We start from the raw sequence: 24,925 nt of genomic DNA, 5'->3' as shown, positions 1-24,925 counted from the left end.
TTGCACTATTTTTATTAAATTTGAGGCCTTTTTATACTTACATTTATATAAATGGGGAATCACCAGATCACCAGAAGATTATCACCAGAAGACTTCAGATTCAATAAAAATAGGTCAGGGATAAGGATAAACCAGAAACCTTGACTATGGCTTGAAACCAAAACAAATCAATAAATTACCTCAACAATCATTTTTAATACTTAAGCAAATCATTAGCCTATTTTGCTAAAATTCACAAATATGTCCGTTCACTGCTATGTCCTTCTTTAAATCTAGTCTACTGTTCATGTCAAAATAAGAAAGTAAAAAAAATATAGATCACTTCAATTTTATTAGTTTCTTGTCTAAAAATCATGGAAGTACATTCAACAGGTGTAAGGAAAAAAGGAGATCATAAGAATTACGCGAAATAATGAAAAAAGGACCCAAATGAAGCTTAATTGAACCACCCTAAGTACAATAGATTTAAATCTACTCTTTACACTTTTTTAGATAATTTTGAGAATCATCCAGTTTTGAGATTATTTCTTCTTTAAACACAAGTGACTACGAAGACCACACTGCCTTATTATGTTTCATTATAATTTGAAGTTTTAGGGCTAATTTGATTTTTATTGAACATTTTGTTTTATTGACAGTTATTTCAATGTCTTTTTTTTCTATTTCACTAAAGATGGCTAGTTGCTATATAGCAGAAATATCTTACTTTGTTATTGGTAAGTGTCTGTCCCCTAGAGAAAGCCCGTTTATAGGAAACCCATTTATTTATAAATATTAAGATTAAAAATGTATGAAACTAACCAACTAACCCGGTAAACCAGATGAACATCAAACCCCCAATCTGGGGTTGCGGGTTCGAGCTCGACGTTAGGCTTTTTCTTTCGTCAATAAAAAGTAAAATATTGACATCCCTTTAAGGGTAAAAGTCGCATTTCTGAACAAAAGATTGGTTTTAGACAATTTTTCACGAACAAACAGAGACAGAATTCGATTAAATGGGGGGGGGGGATCTTTTATCACTGCAAATCCTAAATTTATAGTTATTGTCTCCACAGTTTTGTACCCTGTTTTGTCTCACAGCTGGAGGATCGATTCGGAAATTTCATGGGAATGTTTGTTGGGGGGGGGGGGGGAGGGTTACTGATCTTGGAGTTGAAAGAGGTAATAAAACAATTCCTCTTCTCCGCAAAGGAGTATGTCCTGACTTTTACTGATTTTTCTGACTTTCAACTTCGCATATTTTAGACAAGTATACAAGAATTTATTATGGGGAGGGAGGGGGGAGGAACTCGAAACAAAACAAAAAAGTAACAAATGAGATGAAAACTATCAGAAAATACAGAAATCATCGTCAAAATCTAAGCATTTCGAAACAAAAGCCAGACAGCATTATATATTTGACAGAGGAACTAAGATTACTAATGTCGGGAACTATATTGTAGTGACAGGCAACTATGACTTCTCGACTAAACACCTGGGTGAGCTCTAAAGTAAAGAACTTAAATACTTAAACAATACTTAAGCACTATTCTTTAACAAGATATCTATGCTTAAAATCATAAGTAAACACAAAAAAAATCCAAAAAAATATCCCCAGATCATTAGCAGATTAGAACAAAAACCAGTGAAATACCTTTTTTTATTTTAATTGGTCAAAAGATTAAAAATTTGGTAACTAGTTCACCCAATTGCAGTTCGAAAAAAAAGAAGCAATTAACCATCAAAGGAATGCCCAAATTGGGCCATTGACACTTTTGCGTCTCTCCAGAATTCACCCTCCAAATCACTGGTAGATCATAACCAAAATGTGTCTTTTTTGTTTTCCTCCACTGACTCTTACAAACAGTAAATCAATTTGGCCTAATTCTAGTTGAATAAATAACAAAATAAATAAGTTAGGAAAACAAAATTAACCATCAAAGGGTTCCCCTAAGTAGACCATTGAAACTTCTGTATGACCATACACAGCAGAAACAGCTGGGAAGAGTCGCTTCCTTGGCAGTCCTGAAACAAGAAAAGAGGTAAATATAGAATCCTGGCTTTGACGAAACAGAATTTTGATTCCGAAGTAACCAGAAAAACAGAGGATTCTGTAAATTTCCATTTATACTTGAAATCAACGGTGACCTTGAAGAAAAAGGCAAAACGATACAACTACATGAAATATTAAAATAATAAGATAAAACCCATACAAAAGAGATTTTCACATTTAAATTTACTTCTACACATCATGACTGCAGCCTATGGCGCGGCCTAGCAAAAAGCAACTCTTGCCCATAGTGACGAAAAAAAAAAATTGAAACAAACTGTCAAGTGAGGAAGAATCAAAGATCTAAAGACGAACTGGCCAGCCATGACAAAACAAAAAAATGAATCTGAAAATGATAAACGGGTCTATGACCAGTAAAGGAAACGCAGAGAACAAAAATCAAATGAATATTTCATCCATATAGAACAAGGAGTCTTCAGCGTAGAAAAAAAAGAGAAAAGAAAATGAAAAAAAACAACAAACAAAACAACTAGAATCTAAAACTAAAATAATGTAAATAAAAAATATATTTAAAACTAAATAAACCAGCTAAAATAAATACATGTACAATTACTTAAATATACAATTGCCAGCTACCCTCTTGAACTTCAGAAAAGTAACAGTTACTTTTCTGACGTTCAAGAGGGTAGCTGGCAATTGTATATGCGAATAATTGTATTTAACTTCATTTTAGTTAGTCTGTTTTAGTTTTATATATATTTTTATTCACATTATTTTAGTTTTAGATTCTAGTTGTTTTGTTGTTTTTCTTCATCTTCTAGGCTGAAGACGCCTTGTTCTATACGGGCGAAATATTCGTTTTATTTTTGTTTTCTTTGTTTCCTTTACTGACCATAGACCTTATTGTCATTTTCAGATTCATTGCTTTGCTTTGAGGAACAATCACCATTTTAAGCTATTATCTCAATTAATATTAAGGGTAAAAGTTTTACTGGGAAAAGAAATTTATGGGAGTTTTGCAAACTAGCCCGGAACACTACAAAAATTGTGTCAGAATGAAATAAAAGCTACAGCTCTATAATCTCCAAAGCGGATTACACAATATAGGAAAATTACACTCCCCTACATTGAACAACAAGAAAAATTAGTTTTTCACATGGAAAGTAATATTACAGAATTAGCATCCGCAACAAAGAGTATAAGTAGCTTATAAGAGTGGAAACTGGCGCTAGTGTCGGCAAAAGAACCCTCAACACCATCTAGAATCTGGCGAAACTTGCTATTTTTCAAGCTTTGCAATCGTTTTTCTGTCAGGATCTGAGATCAGACACAAATTACTACACTAATTTACCGGCTGCACAAATTAAATTAATAAAGTAAAGTAATCGGATTAGCAACGCTTCTTGACTACTAAGGTCCCTGCGTCGGCCCTGCAGTGTGTTGCTACAGCCAGGTTTTATCTCTGGGTCACGTATAACCAAGCTAAGGTCAAACCTACTGCACCACTGCACGAACAAAAATTAAATTAATTATTCTCATTATTATAATTAAGAAAATGCCGAGTATCACCATACACTAGATGGCGATGAGTTTTTTTTCGTCGACGTTATCGCCAGTTCCCCCTCTTGAAATAGAATCATATTCTTTGATTAATACTGTTTCTTCTTTTCGTTTTACTAAACCTGTTTATATTTTGTTAAAGGATTAAGGACAAGTGGTCTAGCAAATGAATAATGTAGGAGTTTTTCTAAACTCAACATTGATCTCTAAATACAAAACGGCCCACCTAAAAATTACTTTGTCAAAACTTATTTCAAAACATTACTGTAAAATCAATTATTACCCGTGGCACCCCCTTCTTAGACAGTGATATATGAAGTAAAATGTATGGGGCTGTTGTCCAGTGCTTGAACATGTAATTTTTATTACTTGTTTTAAATAACATGGGGATCTTTTTTTTGTCTTTCGTACACCGGCTTTGTGTGCTGTCTGCATTATTTGCTGGGTTAGAAGTATTTCTCGCTCTTTTTGAAGACTTGTGGTTGTTACTTCTTTGCATCTAAATTCGCTATAACAGTTCTCTATTTCTGGCATTATTTAAAATCACTCAATAAAATTATTTGAACATCAATTTTTTAGACAGTTATGTTGAAGTAGGAGGTATATGACTGTTGTTGAGCGGTTAAACATGTAATCTTTACTACTTGTTTTGATTAGCGTTGTGATGTTCCTTTCTTTGTCGTTGAGGTTAGGTTAGAATATCATGGTTCGATATGATGGTCACACTTAGGATACTTAGAATAGAATTTAATATAAAAAGTTCTTTCACAGCATTATTGCCAAATTTAAATTTTACGTCACAAATAGCATTAGAATATATACATATCATATCAAAAGAATCTGACCTTCACGTCAAACATAAGACAAAATACATAAGAAAAAGATGATTCAAAACTTAGTTAACAGACAAAAATAAAAAATAAATAGATAACAGCATAATTAATGACTAGTTTTCCTGGCTATTATACAACTCAATAAAACTCTTGCGAAATCTTTAATGTTTAGCAGGGATGGGACTCAGTTTGGGGACTTTTTGGGATTTTATACTTGCAGGAGGAACGAGTTGTCAGCTCCAATGAATCACAATCACAAAAGAATCACAGCAAGATCTAAGTTCTCCTTTATTTACGGGAGAATAAAATCATACAACGATAATACAACAAAGTTTCTTGAAGACGTGCGGTTCTTACTAAAAGAGCACTTGGTTAATTTTATTGATTGATGAGAGGTAAGACTGTGTCTGAGATTCATGTCCACTCTGAGTATTTATATTTAAAAATGTAAATATTATGGTTCTCAGCATGCTGGAATGGATTGAGATGTTCCAATTATATGATATTTATCTATTTTTTGTTTTTCAATAAATCCATTGACTCATTGATAGATACTTCTTTGAATTTAAACTTGGCGTAGCAGCTTGCTAATTTTGAGATCCAACGAGCATCTGAAGTTTGAAAAACAGTTTCATAATCCTGACACTCTTTAAAATCCATCAATAAAATAGATGACACGATAGAATCTCCCTGTGTATAAGACGTGGCAGGCATCAATACTTTTTAGCAAAAATATACATTAATGCTTATGAATTTATATTTTTGGTTCTTGGGGAAGGGATTGGGGTTGAGGTAATACATCAACGGAGATTTATCCACTGTTTTCTTCTTTATTATTGAATTTTATTTTCCAAGCGTAATGGTTTTAGCAAGTAATGGTTTGCCTGGAGGCTCTGCAGATACGGAGGCATTTACATTACTTCACTGATTTGCCAGGGAACAAAAATTAGCAATTACACTTGAATTCTTAGACACCTTTAAGTTACTTGAGTAGTGAAATTAGCAAGTTCCTGGCCCGACCTTATATCCAAAGAAACCCGACCCAGGGTATGAAGTACCGACTTTAGCATTACCGAAGGCAGGGCCGTATCCAGAGGGGGGGGGAGGGTTGGGAGATTTGACACCCCCCCCCTTACCAGAAATGTTTGTCCGAATCGTAAAAACGTAACAAAAATGAATATAAGCAAATTTTTGATGGGTTTTTTAAAGTTTTGTTTGTAATCTCCCCCCCCCCCCTAAAAAAAATCCTTTTGTGAACTCCTCCCCCTAAAACAATCCTGGATACGACCTTGACAGAAGGCATACCTCCCTCCAAAAGAAATTCAGACGCACGTGCCTGATACCTAATGCCAATTAAGAAATAATTGTTTATTACTCTTTGAAATAAGTTTATTGAGCTATTTCAATCAAGTGCTCCGTATTTTGGACGCAAAAAACTAGCTCTACCCATACAGACAGTCACACAGGAGCAATTTTAGTTTATAATCTCAGTTTTGTTACCAAATTAAGAATGTTAAGTTACTTTGTCAATCAGTTATTCTCTAAAAATAACTTTAGTGGACAACTGGACCGTTTTTTTCGTTTTTTTTACATTTTTCAACACATCAGTAATAACAATGCAAATCAGTGGTTCAATTTTTATTTTTATCTAAGTCGGGAAGAGACGATCCAGTGTGAACTTAACGATAAATAAAATTGCCCACTGATGCAATTAACGAATGCTAGTGTATTAATTTTTTTCTGTGTAAAGTCAGGAGCAACGCCTGGAGCAACGTCTGGAGCAACGCCTTCTTGTAAGTTTTTACTTCACTAGAGTCGTTTCTTTTTAAGCCTGAAAGGTTTGGAGATAGGCGACAACAGAAACATATTGAAAAACAAAAAACAAATAGATACATATCAGGCACGACAAAATACACAAATACAGGAATTTATTTCCGAGGAATGTCCAACATTTTAGAAGGGATGTTAAATCAAAATCTGAAAAACGAGTAGAACTATATCGAAAATATAAGAAGTTATAAGGAAAATCGTAAAAATGTGAAATTTAGGGGAGGGATGGAGGTCAAGTCGGACGACATCCTATTGTATGTGCCTAGTCAATAAGCATAAAAAGTCGACTAAAATATTTTAGTCGACTACTTCTGAGTAGAGAAAACTCATAAGCAACGAAAAAGAAAAATATAAAATATAAAAATATAAAATCGAAAAATCGAAAATATAAGAAGTTATAAGGAAAATCGTAAAAATGTGAAATTTAGGGGAGGGATGGAGGTCAAGTCGGACGACATCCTATTGTATGTGCCTAGTCAATAAGCATAAAAAGTCGACTAAAATATTTTAGTCGACTACTTCTGAGTAGAGAGAACTCATAAGCAACGAAAAAGAAAAAAAAAGGCCCATCAAGCAAGCAAAAACGACACATAAATATACAAATGCAACAAAAAAATTAGCCAAAAGGGGAGGAGGCAGAAGATGATTTTTTTTACAAAACGAGTTTTTAATCAAAAGAATGAAATGTATTTTGTATCAAACAATCAAGCAAAATAGACGAATATCTTACGGAATAAATAGTCTATACTAGGGTATAGGGTTTTCCAATATAATTCTTGAAAAACACCCGATTAGACAAGTTCATTTGGAAGTGGAACTCAGGAACAATCGAATACGCAATGTTCATGAATTTTATCATGAACAGGAAAAAGATCCAAAAATTTCAAGAAAAGATCCGTCAAACAAGCAAAAATGACACAAATATACAAATGCAATAACGAAATTGGTCAAGAGGGGGGAGGAGGCAGAATATAATTTGTTGACAAAAACATATTTTTTTAATGAAAAGAATGAAATGTATCTTTTATCAAACCATCAAGCAAAACAGATCGAAAATCTTGCGGAATAAATCATATGTACTAGGGTATTGTGTATACGGATGTACTAGGGTACATTTGTATAGCTATTCATGTACACCGGTACTAGGGTACTAGGGTTTTCATGTACATTTCTTATAAAAAAAAAAACAGAGTAGATAAGCTCTTTTGTGCTCAAAAGTTCCAATTTTAGTTTTTCACTAAAGTGATATGCGGATAATAAATGTATTTATTTGAAAGGGGAATTCAGGAATAATCGGACACGCACTGTTCAGGAATTTTTATCAATGTCCAATTTTAGTTTATGCTGTCTTTACATGGCATACTCTCATCACTGTTTATTGCAGTTGTTTAGAATAAATCTAACCATAGATTGTTGACACGGTCGTTGCTGTTGTGTATCGGGAGAGGGGGGGGGGGCTGTAATAATTTTTTTCCAAGGCATCACGAGTAGTAACCGTACAATTACTTGAAAGTATACATTCAGATATACGCCTGAAGGCATAGATATGTGTGTATATTTTAAACGAATTGGGGTTACCAGGGTCATTTGCCTATTACAATGAACTCTACATGGGTTGATAGACATGTTTTCTATTATGACACCCATTTTTGGAGGAAAGCCAGAGAGAGAGAGCGACGGTCACACTAACTACTTGATTAGTAGTTGGATTCGGATATAAGGAGTAATTTTCATTGTATTTCATGTTAGTAAGAGAATTGAATTCAAAGAGAATAGTTTATTTGAGAGGATATTAGTGAAAAAAAAATGAGTGGTGCACTTACACTATTGGATATTAATGATGGAACCGACAGCAGCAGCAGCAGCAACGATATACGAGTACCTACTGTAGCTGTGGACATAACCGCTGGGTCTAGACTATGTCTTGAATGGTACAGTATGTATGCGAGATACGTGATATCATTAAGCAAATTTTAGCAGGAGGAACAAATATGTTTTTATTGAAAAGTTAATCTTCTCTATACCACTAACCTTTAGACAGCATTAGATGTCATACCGAAATATAGTGATGAGAACAATATACATCAGTGATTATTATTTTTGTAATTATACTCCATCAAAATGTTTCTAAATCGATGGTTTTTTTTTTCTTTCTATAGTAGACAAGCGTATATTTTCTAGAGTAGAAAGGAGACATTCGGTTTAGTCTGAAGTTGGTTGTGAGAGAGTTAGGACTATTAAAATGGATAGATTCGAGAAAGATCGAATCATGAGGAATCTAGTTCATATTGACAAATGTTTGATTATAGATGATTATTTTCTAGAGTTGTCTATTCAAAGGAAGATATTTTCTCAAAGAATGCTGGACGATATAATGAAAACTGATTCTCCATCATTAGACTATTGTATGAAGCTTCTACATCGTGGTCCAATTGCATTTACACAATTTATTGATATATTGATCACGACACGACAAAATGATATTGTGGATATGCTTTTAAACATTAGTTTAGAAATTTAGGACTTTTTTTTTTCATAAGAAAGATGGTGCTCAAGGATGATTTACTCCTCTCTCTCTCTCAGACATTTTTTTTTGTTGCTAGCTCAGTTTCATTGTGACAGTGAGAGCGTTAACACCTGACAAAATGTTCCATACATGTCCGTTATGCATGTACACACAGGGCAGCTGGTCATCATGTGAGAATTGCACAATGATTGAGGAGTATGATGAAAAGTGTAGATTATGCAACCCATGTAAATTGCATAGAGGATATGCTATACAAATTAAAGGTTGTAATTTCTGTCTTGAAGAGGTGTGTGACTCTCATCCTAGAGGTCACCTATGCTCCAATTGTCATTATGATAAATGCAAGCAGTGGGAGAGTACATATCCCGGTATGATTGGAAAGAATCCTAACCGTGATTTTAGTTTATTTCTACGAGATTGGTATCGTCATGGTTTTAGATTGTTCTGGGAGGAGGAACCGGGTCAACGATTCAACTGTTGGAACAACAAAAGAATATGGTTTCTACGTCATCGTTGTGAAGACAATGGGTGTTATGATTATAAGCCCACTGATTTTTATTTGGGTGTGACGGAATGTGATTCGACACTTGAGGACACTGTTTATGAAATTGCTTCAAATAGGTAAATTAAAACATGTGAATTATATAGAATGAATGCGAATAGTATCATTGACTATACAAAGAGATATGACAAGAGTGAAGTCACACTCTACTGTAGAAAATGTGACCCTGACATTGCACTACATCAGGATCAGCACACTGCGAATTCAGATAATCTACCTGCACTAGTTGTTGTCGACAAATACCTAGTAGTGGATGAAATCTAAAGAGTAGAAAAGTCGTTTTTATCATGTATATAATTTTTTTTTATTAATAAAAAATTTAAAATAAATCTTTAGAAAAATTTATTATTAGGGCACTAAAATCAATATTAAATAAAATTGTAATTATATTATCCCCTATAAAATCGTTCAATTGAGATAGGTCAACGTAGATGTCGAGAAACTACTTGTAGGTGTAGGCACGACATCTGAACATGAAAAAGAGTAGTGCATGAAAGCCACATGTCTTAGTCGTTAAATCCTGTACTCTTCGTTGATTTTGAATAATGGTTTTCCCACTGCTTTCAATAAAGTTGCTGATGTATGGTGCGTAGAATTTATACGATAGGCCAAGAGGGTCAAAAAATTCAATATTCTTCGCTGTTTGAAAGATGCTTAGCCAATGACCGGTCTTCAAAGTCGACGGACTACTATTAACAATGATCAGGGTATTGTTAACACTTGGAATTTTTTCAATGAAGTCCGAAGGTATGCAATAGGACTTGTACCGGGACATGTATGGATCCATACTAAATACGTTGATTATTTGGTTTGTGTTCATGGTGCTAGGTCTAGTAGAATACTGCCGTCGGGCGTGATTTCCCAATAGGTTTCAAATTGACTCAGTGATAGTAGCGTGATACTCTCAGTCAGAGCATTGGCAAATATACACTCTAAACGTACATTCCCTGTTCGTACTATGCTCATATCCTGTGTGCCAGACAAATCCAAAACAATAACCCCATGATTTTTTGAAAACATTGAATCGGTTATTCCATTTTCAAATAGTTGAGATTCGTGATCTAGGGATTGCATTGTAAACTCATACAGAGTTCTATAGGATTTTTTGTCAAATGATAGAGTGTAAAGTGGTATACAAGTCACTTTACACACGAGGCTAGATAGACCAAAAAATATTAAAATTGTGGGGGGATTCAGTCCAGGATTCAACGGCACTGCCACTCTTCACAAAGGCTACAGCCAATTTTGATGGAATTTCTCCATTGATAAATGATGAATCGGTATGGCGACACGAGTCAACGGCAATGTGATGTTGATTAGTGATCGTATGCAGGACAAGAAATTTAATGTTGTTACACTTGGCTATTAGCCGTTCTACAGCGTCAGAAACAGAATTCAGAGCTTGGTATTTTCAAACATGAAGACTCATCAATATAATAATAACATGTGCATCGGGTGCTGCAGGAAGTGTTTTTCTCAATATTGAATTCGATGGTGACAGCTCTAGCTTTATGTCAATCTTGACATTGGGGGGTAGCCATTGGGATATATTGAATATCTCATGATTTAATTTTCCAACTAGATGATACTCCTGGGTCACTGCTGTAGTCAACTCACCGTCAGTATCAACACCTGTTCGATATTCATAGCCCAATGATTGTCCTCTCATCTCCTTGTACGCCTTTGGTGTCATCATCATAAATTGTATGTAGCTTGCATAGTTTGATAAATTATTGCTAGTGCTCACCAATGTCCCATTAATAAATACATTAATGTGTTTGAATAGGTTGTGTAGAATACAGTTTTCATAGGAGAGACCATCGCCGGCATTTGGAGTTGTATTATCTGACTTTTTCTTCACCACAAAATTTAAATCAATATATGTTGACGACAAATCAATGAAATAATCTTCATTGGAAAATATTTGAAATTGTTTATTTTCTGAGAGAGGTTGTTGAGGATGAAATTGTTCATAGTAGCCATACTTGACACTGACATCAACATTTTTAGCATTGAATAGATTCAATGAGGAACTGATTGATGGATATGATTCCTTGTGAGGGAGATAAGTCATCTTAAGAGAAGAAATCCTTCTTTGATCTCACAATCTTTTTCTTTTTCTTCTTCTTCTGTTGCTTATTGGACTTCGTTGTTCTAGTCCTCAAAGTCCTTGTTGATGTCCTTTGCTTCCTGCCTGGGTGGAGACTGATGAGTGAATGACGCGAACGCATCCTTTTCAATCCCTCCCCATGTTGTCTAGATTTTAATTGTTCACCAACGGCTCTTGCTGAAGATCTAATATTTTCCTTAACACTCTCCTTGAAATTCTTGCCCGACCCCCAGTCCTGTAGTGTGGAGGCAGCAAAATTTGACGCAGCAGGTACAAGATATTTTCTGGCAAGGGGTAGTGCATAAAAACATAGACTAGCAAACCAGCTACCAAGACCATAGCCAGACATTGTAGTACGCCCCTTGTAGTAGTCCAATCCATTCCCTATTTGACGTGGACTCAAAGCACCAACATAACAGTCAATATCGGGACAGACAAATGGAGTTCTTCTATTGTTCATTGTGTAGGTTATTATACCGTCGTTGTCGTTTACAATTGGTCGAAAAAGAGATTTAATCACTGCTAAGCCTTTTGAAATTGCTATTTGATCACCTAATTAAGTTCTTAGTGTTAAATGACAGAGTTCCAAATAGGAAATGTTTACGGAAATATACTGAAGATGCTTTATATTGTAGTGGTGAACATGTTCTTGATTGGTTTTTCGTTCAAGAACTCGTAGGAGGGGAAAATTTGAATTACCAACCCGAGATATTTCCACATATGAATTGTAGAGAAATATGAATGTGTCCATGAAGAAGTTGGGTGCACAGTCTGCATATAAATCAAGGTCACTACCACTGAGTTTTTCTGTCTTAGTATTACGGTTTTCTAAACAAAAAACCTTAGGTACATTCTTAGTGAGGAAAATTCTTTAATCCTCATATGGGTTGGTAATATAAATTCTCCTTTGTTCCGTCGAGTAATTGAAAGTGAAACCACCTTTTTTTCGACCTGCAATTTTTTTGTTGATAACTCGATACAGTTCATGCATGTGAGTGTATTCCCTGTAGGGGATGTTAGCAATAGGGTACTGATTAGAGTCAAAAGTTGCCATTGCACCTTCATCACTGAATTCAAACGGTCGTATTTTTATTTCATATTTACGACCCTTTCTCAGGATGTCATAGGTATTTTTGTGAATACAATCGACAAGAGCCACTTAATATGCACCGTCAAAATTGATGGTGGGGGAGAGTTTTGTCCAAAAATCACTTGTTGTATTCAATTTATTGTAGAGAGTATCGGAAACGTTGCAAATGAATGTTGGATAGAAATCATTGGGCATTGTCAATATTTTCAACACCGATCCAAGAATCAAAATCAGAGATGTATCCTAGACACAGAACAAGTAACTGTTTCTTAACCCTGCGACTACGTCTTTTTAATACCTTTTCAATTTGATAGATTTCACTAGCACTTTTAACTTTTTGTAATTCATAGTCATAAAACCCGCCGAGAATCTCTTCATCTTTGGTATCACGCAGGTGATAAGTTATGGGTTTAGTGTCTAGGATTTTTGCCACCTTAAAAAGTTCTGTGGACCACAAGTAATTCCCCTTTTCAAAAACATTACTTGTTCTATTAATTCGAACCGTATCACCAACATTGAATTTATTTTTCATCTTCTTGACAGCCGACGATTCATTGGAATACTGTTTAAGAAAGTTGTCAATTGTATCATGATCAGAATGATGAACTTCCGTTGGCGTAGAGTTGGACAATGATCGATGAGGTCGTTGATTATAAATCAACATGATTTTATCAAGATCATGAATAAAACCCAATGTATTTTTCAATGTACAATATCTTGAAATTAAAAGTCGAATGGTTCTTATCAATCGTTCTGCCAATGCAGCCTTTATAGGACTGTGACTATGATAGAGTAGTGTATTTTATTTCTCTAGTACTTTTGCAACATGGGGATTAACAAATTCACTACCGCGATCCGTTTGAATTTTTTTATACGTATCCTGTTGGAGAATACTTTCAATGGCCTGAGCAACTTCAACACCTCTCTTTGATCGCAATAGAATTGCATATGCATAACGACTATAAACACTGATTGCAAGTAGAATGTACTTGTAGGGTGTATTGTGACGTCTTTGATGCTCATCTAGAGTCAGGAGATCTGCTTGCATTATATGCAATGGGTAAAAGGCTTTAGATTTTTGATATTGATTGGCACGAAGTCTATGATTTCTATGCAGAGTGTAACTTGATTCATTCTGTATATAGTCTTTTACATTTTTAGTGCGAACACCAGTGACTTTGGAAAGAGTGGTGGGGGAACTTAAACTCCCCGACTCACCAATATTTTCAGAAGCATCTTTCAGAACTTCAACCATTTTGATCGTAAAAACGTTGTGTAACGTCCACTGCCCGTTTGTATACTACCTGTGGGTGGTGGTGACGTTGACTGGATACGTCTTCGCTTTTGTCTAGCTATCAGTGGTGTGCTAGTATTTTCCAACATTGATTTAAAATCTTCTTCAAGTTCATTTTTTAATTATGACAATGTTGTTGTTGTTGTTGTTGTTGTTGACGACGATGCATGTTCATTTAATTTTTTTATAATTTTTCTATTGCCAATAAGACTTTTGGGGAAGTTTAATGTATTTAGAAAGTTGTATAGATGAGTGTCAAATGATAATAGTCCTTTACGATTTGTAAACATATCATATATTAAATCAAGTAGATTATAGCTCTTGCCCTGAATTATAATCCCTGCCCCATTGCTCTCAACTTGAATATGATCACTTTCCAAGAGATAGGCTAGGACTCGTGTTAATTTTTCAACCTATTAGTGGGGGATTATTTTTCCAAATTTCATTAAAATCGAATCCAATTACTACATCTTCAATTGTGATACACCAGCAGAATGCAGAGGAGATGATTATTTTTTGGGGTCAGCAGCAACAGAAGTGGGCTTCGACCGATAGGACCCATGTTTGTCCACTCGGCGAAGTGCATCGTGAAGTAAAAGCAGTTTTTTATCATCCTCAATATTTTTATTGTCAAGGAATTTACTCAGATTGTTCTCAAAGTGTTCGACGGGTGAGAGAGCGACTTCTATTGGAGTCAATTTATAGGGTTTTGCCATTCTCTCTCTTTTTAGAGAAAACTGTTTACAAGTCCTGCAATTATTGGCTGTACATGTGTGAAAAAGCTACCACCCGCCTGAAGAAGTCGTTTCCTTTTGAAATTATTTCCTTTCTTTTTAGAGACCCATGTACGTAGAATGTAACGATGTTGCTTTGCCAGTTGCTTAACTAATTCTGGCACTTGAACATTACCCTCGATCAAATTTAAACAAAGTTCTGATATTAGATTAATGAAATCGTTGTCAATACCATGTTTGAGTATTGCTTTCCTAAGAGGAGGTTTTGAAGTGCTTAGAACTGAAAACAAATATCTCTTTTCATGTAGCTTCTTCAGTGTCATGATAGCAACTAATAGGTCTTTTTAGTGTTAACGGGGAGATATACTGTAATTTCATTGTAGAAAATATCTGTGACTACACAAAGATCCTCGGGTGTATTTTGATTAAGATCAAATAGTATGTAGACGTAGGGTTTATTAGTGACCTGATTGTATGCTGAGAGCAGAAATTTGGGGGCTCCCGGATATATTTGCTTATTGAGAGTTATTAGCGAGCTAGAATCACGAACAACTCTGTAGATGATATAGTAGGTGCAGTTCAATGCAAGTGTTCGCATAGATTTGCTCTGATGAAACAGATTGTGAAGAACAAGAGTAACGGAAAGCTGTTCGTGATGAGAGCGAACATTGAACAGTTGTAGCATTTCCTGGGACCATTGTTCAATAGAATCAGCCAGATCGTCAATGATCAACCAAGAGTTTTGTTCAATAATGCTGAAAACATCAAGTCCCTGTATGAATTGTATCTTAATCAACCCTGTCGTGGCAGCAATTGCTTTTATTTTATCATATGATTCCTGCCAAATACTATAGCAATAGTAGATTTTTTTTCGGCTTTTCCACAAACATTTTATCACAATTTTTAATTATTTTAGTTAAGAGTGTTGTTTTGCCCGACATTGACGGTCCACACAGAAGCGATCTGAATGGTGTTTTAAATTGATACATGTTCCCTTCAACAGTTCACCTGGACAACTAACTGTAGACTATGGCCGTCTAATGACTAAATAATTTCCCTATTACTACTACTCCGCTCAAGAATAATAACGAGAAGAAGAAGAAGAAGAATAAAGAATAATATTTTCTTTTATTATATACATAAAAAAGGTGACAATACTTTAAAAAAAAAAAAACTACATTGAAAAAGGCACATTAAACATGAATAAAAAAAATACACTTTTTTTAAATTTATTTATAAAAAAATATACAACATTTACATAACCACTAGAAAAAAAAAAACACTTAAATAAATACACTTTTTTTTCTGTTTATTTATTTATAAAAAAAAATACAACATTTATTGGACTAATGTGCACTTGAAATAACATTTATTTACAGCATTTTAATTTTTGGGGTCCCCCCTCCCCCCGGGGAGCGGCCGCTGCGGCGGCCGGGGGCGGGCCGGGAAGCGCCGGGCGCCGGGGGGCCCCCTGCGGCGGGCCCGGGCCGGGGGGTTGGCATTAAAAAAAGGAAATTGATATGCCTTGCAAACACACACACACACACACACACACACACATTGAAAATTGATTTTGATAAAAAAAAAAAGAATTAAAAAAAAAAACAATCTTACCCAAAAAAAAAAAAACCTCCCCCCCCATATATACTTTTTTTAGTTTATTTAATTTAAATTTTTTATAACGAGTTGTTTTCTGTAATATTTAAAATAAAAAAGGGGTGAAATTAAAAAATTAACGGGTGATCATACCATCACACCATCCTCAAGTACATAGACTTTGTCTGATATGGTAGACATGGCGTTTTTCTCAACTCTAACTGTGTAGCTTTTAAATTGTAAAGAACGAATCACCATGACTTTCACCCTTGGCACTAAACTACGTTCCACACAATTTCTATACGCACTCATATCGAAATTATTTTTTACAAAGTGTGTAGGTACCCCCTTGCAAATTTGTTTGATATCCTTGATGTGCGTTTCCAGACAGTACAACAGCGGAACAGCAAACGCATCACTGGATTTCAGATCACTATCCGTTTCAGATTTTAGCGTTAACAATTGATTTGGGGCCTGGCGTTTCACTAGCTCTGGGAAGAGGGATTCGTCCCAATTAGTATAGTCCATTCGTGAGCTTATGTACTCGCCATTTTCCAAATCATTCAAAAGATTTTCAGTGTTGACTTTTAACAGGAGAGAATCAATGTCCCCTTAATACACTTGAACTTTTCCCTCAATTGGCCACTGTACCTTGCATACATTGTAATAAAACGACAACATGAATTTCTTGGATATTTCGGTTATTGCACTTCCACCTGCAATATTTTTATTTAATACAATGTTTCTTTTCTTGCGATGTAGGAGAACCATATTGGAGTCTATGATTGTGAAAGATGTGAAGTTTGGATCTGCAATGATTCGAGCACAATCTTTGGGGTTGGTTACAATGTCACATCGACTTCTGTGTCGTACGCTCTCGCACATTTTACCGAAAACTGAGTTCAAAATGAGTTTCTAGACTTCTTTTTAAACTTTCGTTTTCACTGGTGAACGCTTACTGACAAAAGTGTCAATAAATATTTTCATTTCTGGCTTTTGATCAAATTGGAGGGTTCTATGAATCTTTGTGACCTTTACACCATTAAACAACATCCACTTCAATAGCACATGATGAACAACGACATTACGTTTCGGGTTGAGATCTGCAATTAGTTTTTGTTTTGAAGGTACCCAGTGCATACTCCCGTCCTGTACTAAAGATAAATTGTAGGGGCTCAAAGAGTCCCTACCCACCGGTCTATTTATGCACGGAAAAACAAAGTCTTTTACCGAGTCTGGATTTCCATGGGTATTTCACCGTCAATTTCAAAAAACCATCCCTGTGCACCATTCTCCTCAACACTGGCAATGTCGGGGAAATTCGAAGCAAATGGATTGTCAAGCCATTTATAATTGCCACACGGCAAACAGTAGTGAGACATTGCCAATGGGTAAAGAGAATTCATATCCAAAAAAACTGCGTCCGACTTTTGATCGGTGTGCTGTCCACTCGGATCAGTTTTCATGATACGATCCCCGTAAAAAACATACCCACCCCTCATTGATCTTTCTACAAACAGATGCTGATCCATATCGGTGATCAGACCTATTTCTTCTTTGCTGATTTTAAGAATTAAGTCCATCACCAGATGAGGAGTGGAAAAATAATAACCTAAATCCCACCCAAAGTCCCCATAGATTTTATCCGTATTTTTGAACACAATATCCAGAAGAGTGATTACGTCACTGGCCAAGTAAAGTTTACAATAATCCCACCCATTTTTACATCCGCCCTTTGACCAAACCCTCTTAGCAAATTCGTAGTCGCTAGTGCTGCACCGACTCTCAGTAAGAGAATTTTAAAAAGCTTCAATGTGCGGTGGTGACACATCATATAGCATCGAGCCAGAGTTTTTATAATAATTTGTATATCTACAATTACAATTTAATAAATCAAACGTATCATCATCGGGGTCGCACTGTTTGAGGACGGGGAAGATATTAAAATTGTCACTTTTCTGCACCTGAATCAATTGACTTAAAGATTTGGGGAAGAAGCTGAAAGAGTCTAAACAACGGATTTTATTCAGGCACGTGTTGCCCTTGTCAACTGTTGTCCACCTGAATTCTAGCAGCAGTAGCTTATCCGATGATTTGGGTATGATATTATATGAAAAAGAACCATCTATTCATGCGTCATCTACAACTCCACCCTTGGCAATGCGGGCCAACGCCGGAAGAACAAACGTTAAGTCGCAATTGGAACTGTGTATAAAAACAGGTACGAAATATTGTTTTCTAATGTTTAAATTGCATGACTGATGTGCTACCCCCCTAAAATTATTCCCTCCCGATGAAATTTCCTGCCACAAATGATCATGGTCGATCACCTTCCTCCTCCCTCCATTCCCTACACCATCATCAAATTCTCCCTTGCAAACCCAACACATTTTACGATTTTTAATGGCCACTATGTCATCTGGTGATAGGACCATAGGATAGTTTGTATAACGAAGGCGCAAAATTGCACCGTTCGCTGTTTTGACTAGACTGACCAATGCCGAGCGCATGCAGTCTTCACCGTCACTCAACATCTCAACTACCTCCAACACTTGCATGGTATTATTGGAATCTCGTTGCGCGTGAGCGTAAGAGACCCCTATGGCTTCATGTATTTTAACATGATTTGAATTTGACGGATCACACACGTCTGTCAGCTTAGCCTCGCAGTCCAAAGCGATCTTATTGCTCTGCAGGAGCGTGTTTTGAAAATTTTTAAAACGTAAGATCGCTCTATCTCCGCTTACCGTTTCCACATCCTGGTATCCATGACATTTACGGTGTTTCATGTGATGCTTTAACTTTAAATCAGAGCGAAATATTGAGAGACATGTTGGAAAGTAATAACACATACCCCCACGCCCCTTTTTACCTTCACTTAGAACCGTACTAATATTCGTAATTGGATTGAAATGACCAATTGAATCGGAGTCTGTGGGTGGGGTGTATAGAAGCCACACCCAATATTCTACTGATTCAATTGAAGGAGCCCGCACTGGAAATAATACACCCTTTTTATCGGAACGCTGACCCTCTTCAAATTCTGTTTCATACTGTAACACCGTGACACCAATCTTTAAATGTGCATTAGCCCGCTCAAAAATATCTATTCCTTTTAGTGTCACGGGATATTGACCATTTAAACAATTATAATCCACTTTGGGGAACTTTGAACCCTCCCTAGCATTAACTGCCATTTTGTCCAACTTCTTCTTAGTGGCATCATCGCGCAGAGGTCTGTATGCCGCAATTAAAAACGCATACTTGAAACACTGCAGCCTCGTATCGAAACAGATTCGTTGTATCCCCCTACTCCCCTCTAAATCTGAATGATATTTTAAAACTATAGCCCTCTCCCCAGCCCCACCACCTCTTACAATAAACTACTTTTTAAACATAAAACTGTTAAAATTTAAACTGTAAATACATAACACTACCTATCAACGCAAACCCGCGGTATAATAGTCCACCTTAATGTTTATAATCTTAGCCACCTGTATTACATACTAATCCTACTTTTTTAAAATAGGATGAATCTCCAAAATCTCTGTAGTCAATTATTTTGAATAAATCTCACCCGCAATTTCATTAAAAAAAAATATTTTTAATGCTATTGATGCTGTTACACAAACACCTACTCCCCCCACGCCCAGGTGTTGTTCAAGAATGGCTCAAATCATATCAGTATATGAATGTGTAATGGCCAGGGGGTCTGTTATTATATCCCCCGACACTAGAGAGTTGAAAGGGTCACCGAATTTGGCGCTATAGACTAATGTGTGATGCAAGGCAGAGTTGGAGAGAAAAAAATCCGGGAGAGGGGATACTGTTGCTGTTGTATTACTGCTACTTCTATCTATAGCATAAAGTGGAGCGGTGGCGGGTGACAGAGAATTGTCAGTAACACCACTCCCAGTCTGTTCAATCATATTGGGGGGATGTGGCATGAGGTCCCCTAATACATATTCCAATGTGTTTGGGGACAATTGGTCGAGCCAGCCTGTATTGTCCTCTGATGGAATTTCGTTATGAGGACCCGGTTCAGATTTACTTGTAACATCATCATCTAAATATTCATGTATGAAACTATCTGTCCACCCCGGATCCTCAGGCATGTCGATATCACAGCTTAAGTCATCCAGGATGGCCATTTCCCCAAAAACGTCGTTAAGGAAGCCACTGTCCCACTCCATATTCTCTAAGACCAATGTAGGTTCATCCCTGAACTCTGCTGGCGGTGTCAGAATTGGTCCTGTAAATATAGTTGCCTCATCACTCAATGGTGTCGCTGGTGGTGGTGATATATTTTTAATCTGTAGAAAAAAAAGTTTTATTTTTTATGTAAATTTTTTTATAGTTAATAAACTTTGTAAATTTCTCATAGTCATTGTCACACTACCATCACCATCACCATCACCTAAACAATTAAAAGAAGAAGAAAAAAAGTTACATTGTCTTATGTCTTTCATAATGTCAACTGAACATGTTAAAAAATATTTTTTTTTTTTTTTTTAGTCAGGAAAATGTAGTCTTATTCTTAAAAAAAAATTAATGTTTTTATTCCAAAATTTTTTTTTTTTAAAACAAAAATGCAAAATATGAGTCCAATTCGATTGTTTGACCTCCGCTACTATCCTAAGCTCCTGCTGAAGCTAGCTTCAAATATTGAACTTTGTATCTTTAAAAAGTATAAATGCCACAAAAAGGTATTTTTTTCAAAAATAGGGGGCAATTGCTCCTTATATCTCAATTGTCATCACTACTATCCTAAGCTCCTGCTGAAGATGGCATCGAATATTAAACTTTTTATTTTTTTTAAATAAAAAATTCCAAAAAAAGGTATTTTTTTTTTTTTTTTAAATTAGGGGGCAATTGCCCCTGATATGTAAATTTTCACCCCAACTATCCTAAGCTCCTGCTGACGCCAGATTAAAATATTTAAATTTTTATATTTAAAAATTATAATTTAAACAAAAAGTTATTTTTTAAAAAATAGGGGGGCAAGTGCACCCACAACAATACTAATCACAAGCTGAATATATTTTATAATCTTTATAATTTTATATTTTTTAAAATTATAAATACCACAAAAAGTTATTTTTTCAAAAATAGGGGGGCAATTGCTCCTTATATCTAAATTGTCACCACTACTATCCTAAGCTCCTGCTGAAGCTAGTTTCGAATATTGAACTTTGTATTTTTTAAAAGTATAAACTCCATATGTCGGTGGTTGATGATGCTACCTTCTCAATAATCCGTATTTTCCTGTGTATTTTGCCAACGGATTTGTTTGAAGTTGACCTGGGCTGAATACATGCTTGTAAGAGAGAGACGAACTTTTTTCTCCATCCATATCAACAATTAAAGTGCAATTAAATTGTTGGATGCTCCTTTTTTAGAACCCTCCCTCCCCGCCCCCACTCCTGGGGAGGACCCGTGGGACCCGGGAGCTTCCGTCGATGGAGGAGGATCGATACCCTGTCGAGTGCGGGGGATGGGGTCTTGGACTTCACAACACTGTTCAAATCGAACAACCTCAAATTCTTTATCGAAAACACCTAAGTGTTTCAATGAAATGGCCAAAAACGGCTTCACCCAAATAATATTTCTTAACATTGTTGCGAAGACATATTTGGAAATTATCAAAAAACCTTTTTCCCTGTGTAAATTGATTATTGAAGATATACATCTTGCTATTTAAAGTCCACTTTGCATACGACCCTACTTAGAATTCATATCGGATTGAAAAGCGATGGTAGATCTGATAAGGTAGCGGATGTATGCAAATGCATTAGGGACGAAAATACCAGTCTAAAAGTGCGCGTTACCTGTATAGGAGCAATTGTTTTAACTTTCGTTTTTTTCAAATAGTTATTTTTTTTTCTAAAATTAATATTGCATTATAACACAAATTAGTTATAATTTACGAGTTAAGGTTTTTTTTTTTTTTTGTTATATAAATTCATGAAAATAATTACTTTATATAAACCAGCTAATTTGGTTAATTAAAGAAAATGAAATATCTTAAAAACAAATTTTAAGTTTTTAAAAAGCTATGCGCCTGAGAAAATTTACCTTATTTTTTGAAAATAGGGATAGAAACAAAAATATGTATATACTTACAAATTCTAACTGGTCTTCTATACCTGAACTCCTTTGTAATACTTGAGAGGGGTTAAGGTCACAATCTTCAGTAGGCTGAGCTGAGGCATTATATAAGGCAGTCCACTCCCTTTTCAAGTTCCTTCCAGCTGATCTGGAGCTAACACGGGGGTCAGAGGACCCTGTCATTAAAAGATTCGCAGGCATTGGCTGGTCTTGTGTAGTTCTAGTAGCGAATTTGATAACTGAAGGTCTTGTAGCTTGCATTAGTACACCTTCGCTATATCGTGCCCTCTTTTCAGAAGTGGGGGTATTGCATTTTTCCAATTCCTTGAAAAAAAAATGTATTTTAGTTTTGGGAAAATAATTAATTTTTTTTTTTGAATTTAAATTTTTGCAAAACTTTTTTTTTTTTTCAATTTTTAAAAGCACTTTTTTTTTTTTCAAAAAAATAACTAAAATTTTTAAATTTTAATTAAAAAAATAAAAACATAAATTAATACTGGCCTGCGAGTATTTTCAAAAAAATACAAAAAAAAAAAAAAAAAAAAAAAGCCGCCGTAAGCTTCAACCTATAGGAGAATTATTTATAGGTTTCAGCTCCTAAAAACAATAGACTTCTAAGTATATAAGTACCCTTAGTTCTAGTGTATGGAAAGAATTTCTTCCTTAACTTAATGATAAGATAATTTCTTTTTTTATTATAATAATGAGAAAATTTTTACTCACCAGAAATTGCTTTGAATTATCCATTTTCTATGTAAATGCTTACAAAAAAATGTCAGTTGTGTTACGTTCAATAAACTATTCCAAACTGTTGATCTATCTAATTTGAAACTTGAATATATACAAAAAATAATTAGCTTCTAAAAAAGATCCACCGGTTTTTCCAACACGGATGTAACCTAAAAAAAAAACCTGTTTATCATGAAATAGAAATTCAGTTAATTGTGCCAGAAAAAACTTGAAGCAGAACAGATTATAACCAACCTGTTTGGTACAGGCACGTACGCAAAGTATATACCTTCAAGCAAATTCCATATGTTACTTCAAATTACTATACCTTCTATAGAAATGATACCTCTTTGCTAATGACCCTGGTAACCCCAATTCGTTTAAAATATACACACATATCTATGCCTTCAGGCGTATATCTGAATGTATACTTTCAAGTAATTGTACGGTTACTACTATCACGAACCTTAAAAACGGCTCTGTTAATAACAGCTGTGTTTTTCCAACTAAAAAAGCAAACGGTATTATTCAAACGCTGAAAACTGTAAAGAAATTCCGGGTCCCAAAGGATAAACCCAAATTTTTTCTGCATGTTCATCCACCAACAGTTAGAATATACATTTCCTGTTTGGCATTTCGCTCTGACAAAAGAAGGAAGTGTTTGATATTTCGTTCTGACAAAAGAAGAAAGTGATAAAATTGAACCAGTTCAGAAGAGATCACTACAAATCATAACAGAGATTCCTCGTTGCTTTGTCCCGTCAACAAGAACTTTCTCCCGCCTCCCTTTGCTTTTCTTATGCCCGTGCCACATTACAGTCACAATTGTCGATAAAATCAAAATTACGCGCTACTACAGAGCCAATTATGTTTGCTGTTCGTAGTTTCTCAAGTTGAACAATGATCAACTTTCAAACATAAATTTCTTGACTGACCAATCAGAGTCAAGGTTTTGAGGCATAATTTTTAAAACTAGAAAAGACGGAAACTTAGAACAGCGGTTTTTCTATCTGGGAGAGGAATCTGACAAAAGCTAAGACGACTTGGTATTAGTAGAGAACAGTTGGACACAAATTACTGTTGGGGCAAACTCTTTAAACTAATTCCTTGCACTTTTAATTTTTTGCTTTTAAATACAAGTTTCACGCTAAAATTAAGAAAATTGCCATGTCATTCATGATATTTAGCTTTCTTTATCGATAGATGTGACAATGATGTGGCACGGGCATTAGATCCCGACTCCCCAGAGAAGCGGCTGTGAAAGTTCCAAATTTAAGACCTATTTACTCCAGGTTGCAGCGGTGTTCTCTTAGGTTTATGCCGATTTTTTTTCTTGCATTTAATAATTCGTAACTTGTACGTTTTTACAAAGCGGGCTCATGCTTTTGTACTCGAAGACAAATTTTTCTTGCGGTGACCATATTTTACTGATTATAGCATTTTTTACTTTATAGCTAACTGGTTGACCAAAAGATACCATATTTGGGCCATGCCTATGAGAGTATATCTTGTTTACAGCAAATAACGTGATTTGATTTAAATCAGAACACTGCCTAACAGAGAAAGTAAAACCGACTAATTTGGCAAACTGCCAAGCGAATACTTTGTCACTCCGAGCGTACAGGAAGGAGAGAAAAGTTAAGGCTGGATTGGCAGAGGAGTTTGTTTTCGTTTTCTAGACTAGACATGTAGCTCCAGGTACATCGATGTAGATATCGAAGCAATATCGAATTGATTCAGATATCAATCCAATATAGAGGAGATATACAGATGCAGATATCGAAGCAAATAGACACCCACAGAAGCTCCTTGGAGAGATTACCAAAATTCCAAAAATTAATATCAGAAATACATTAATGACCAACCCACTGAACTCGTGGAGTTGATTTTAGAATTGGGAAAGGGATAAAGAGAGGCATCGGATCGGTACTTATGCCTCACTCAAACAGTGATACCACGGGA

The 24,925-nt window shown here is 35.4% G+C and overlaps 1 protein-coding gene across 1 annotated transcript in view; it reads right to left on the bottom strand.

Moving 5' to 3' along the window:
• Positions 1–252: 252 nt before the first annotated feature.
• The window catches only part of Fsn (F-box synaptic protein), a 62,529-nt gene continuing 37,856 nt past the window's right edge, over positions 253–24,925 (bottom strand). Inside the window, exon 4 of the mRNA XM_089102651.1 lies at positions 253–2,004. Coding sequence (XP_088958777.1) covers positions 1,910–2,004 — 95 coding nt within the window. The 3' untranslated portion in view covers positions 253–1,909. The remainder of the gene's footprint in view (positions 2,005–24,925) is intronic.

Source organism: Artemia sp. Qi Xiang Cuo, chromosome 16, assembly GCF_049724085.1.
Source record: "Artemia sp. Qi Xiang Cuo chromosome 16, ASM4972408v1, whole genome shotgun sequence".
NCBI classification, from domain to species: domain Eukaryota; kingdom Metazoa; phylum Arthropoda; class Branchiopoda; order Anostraca; family Artemiidae; genus Artemia; species Artemia sp. Qi Xiang Cuo.
Note: the sequence above shows the minus strand (reverse complement) of the source record. Positions and strands in the feature narration are given on the sequence as shown.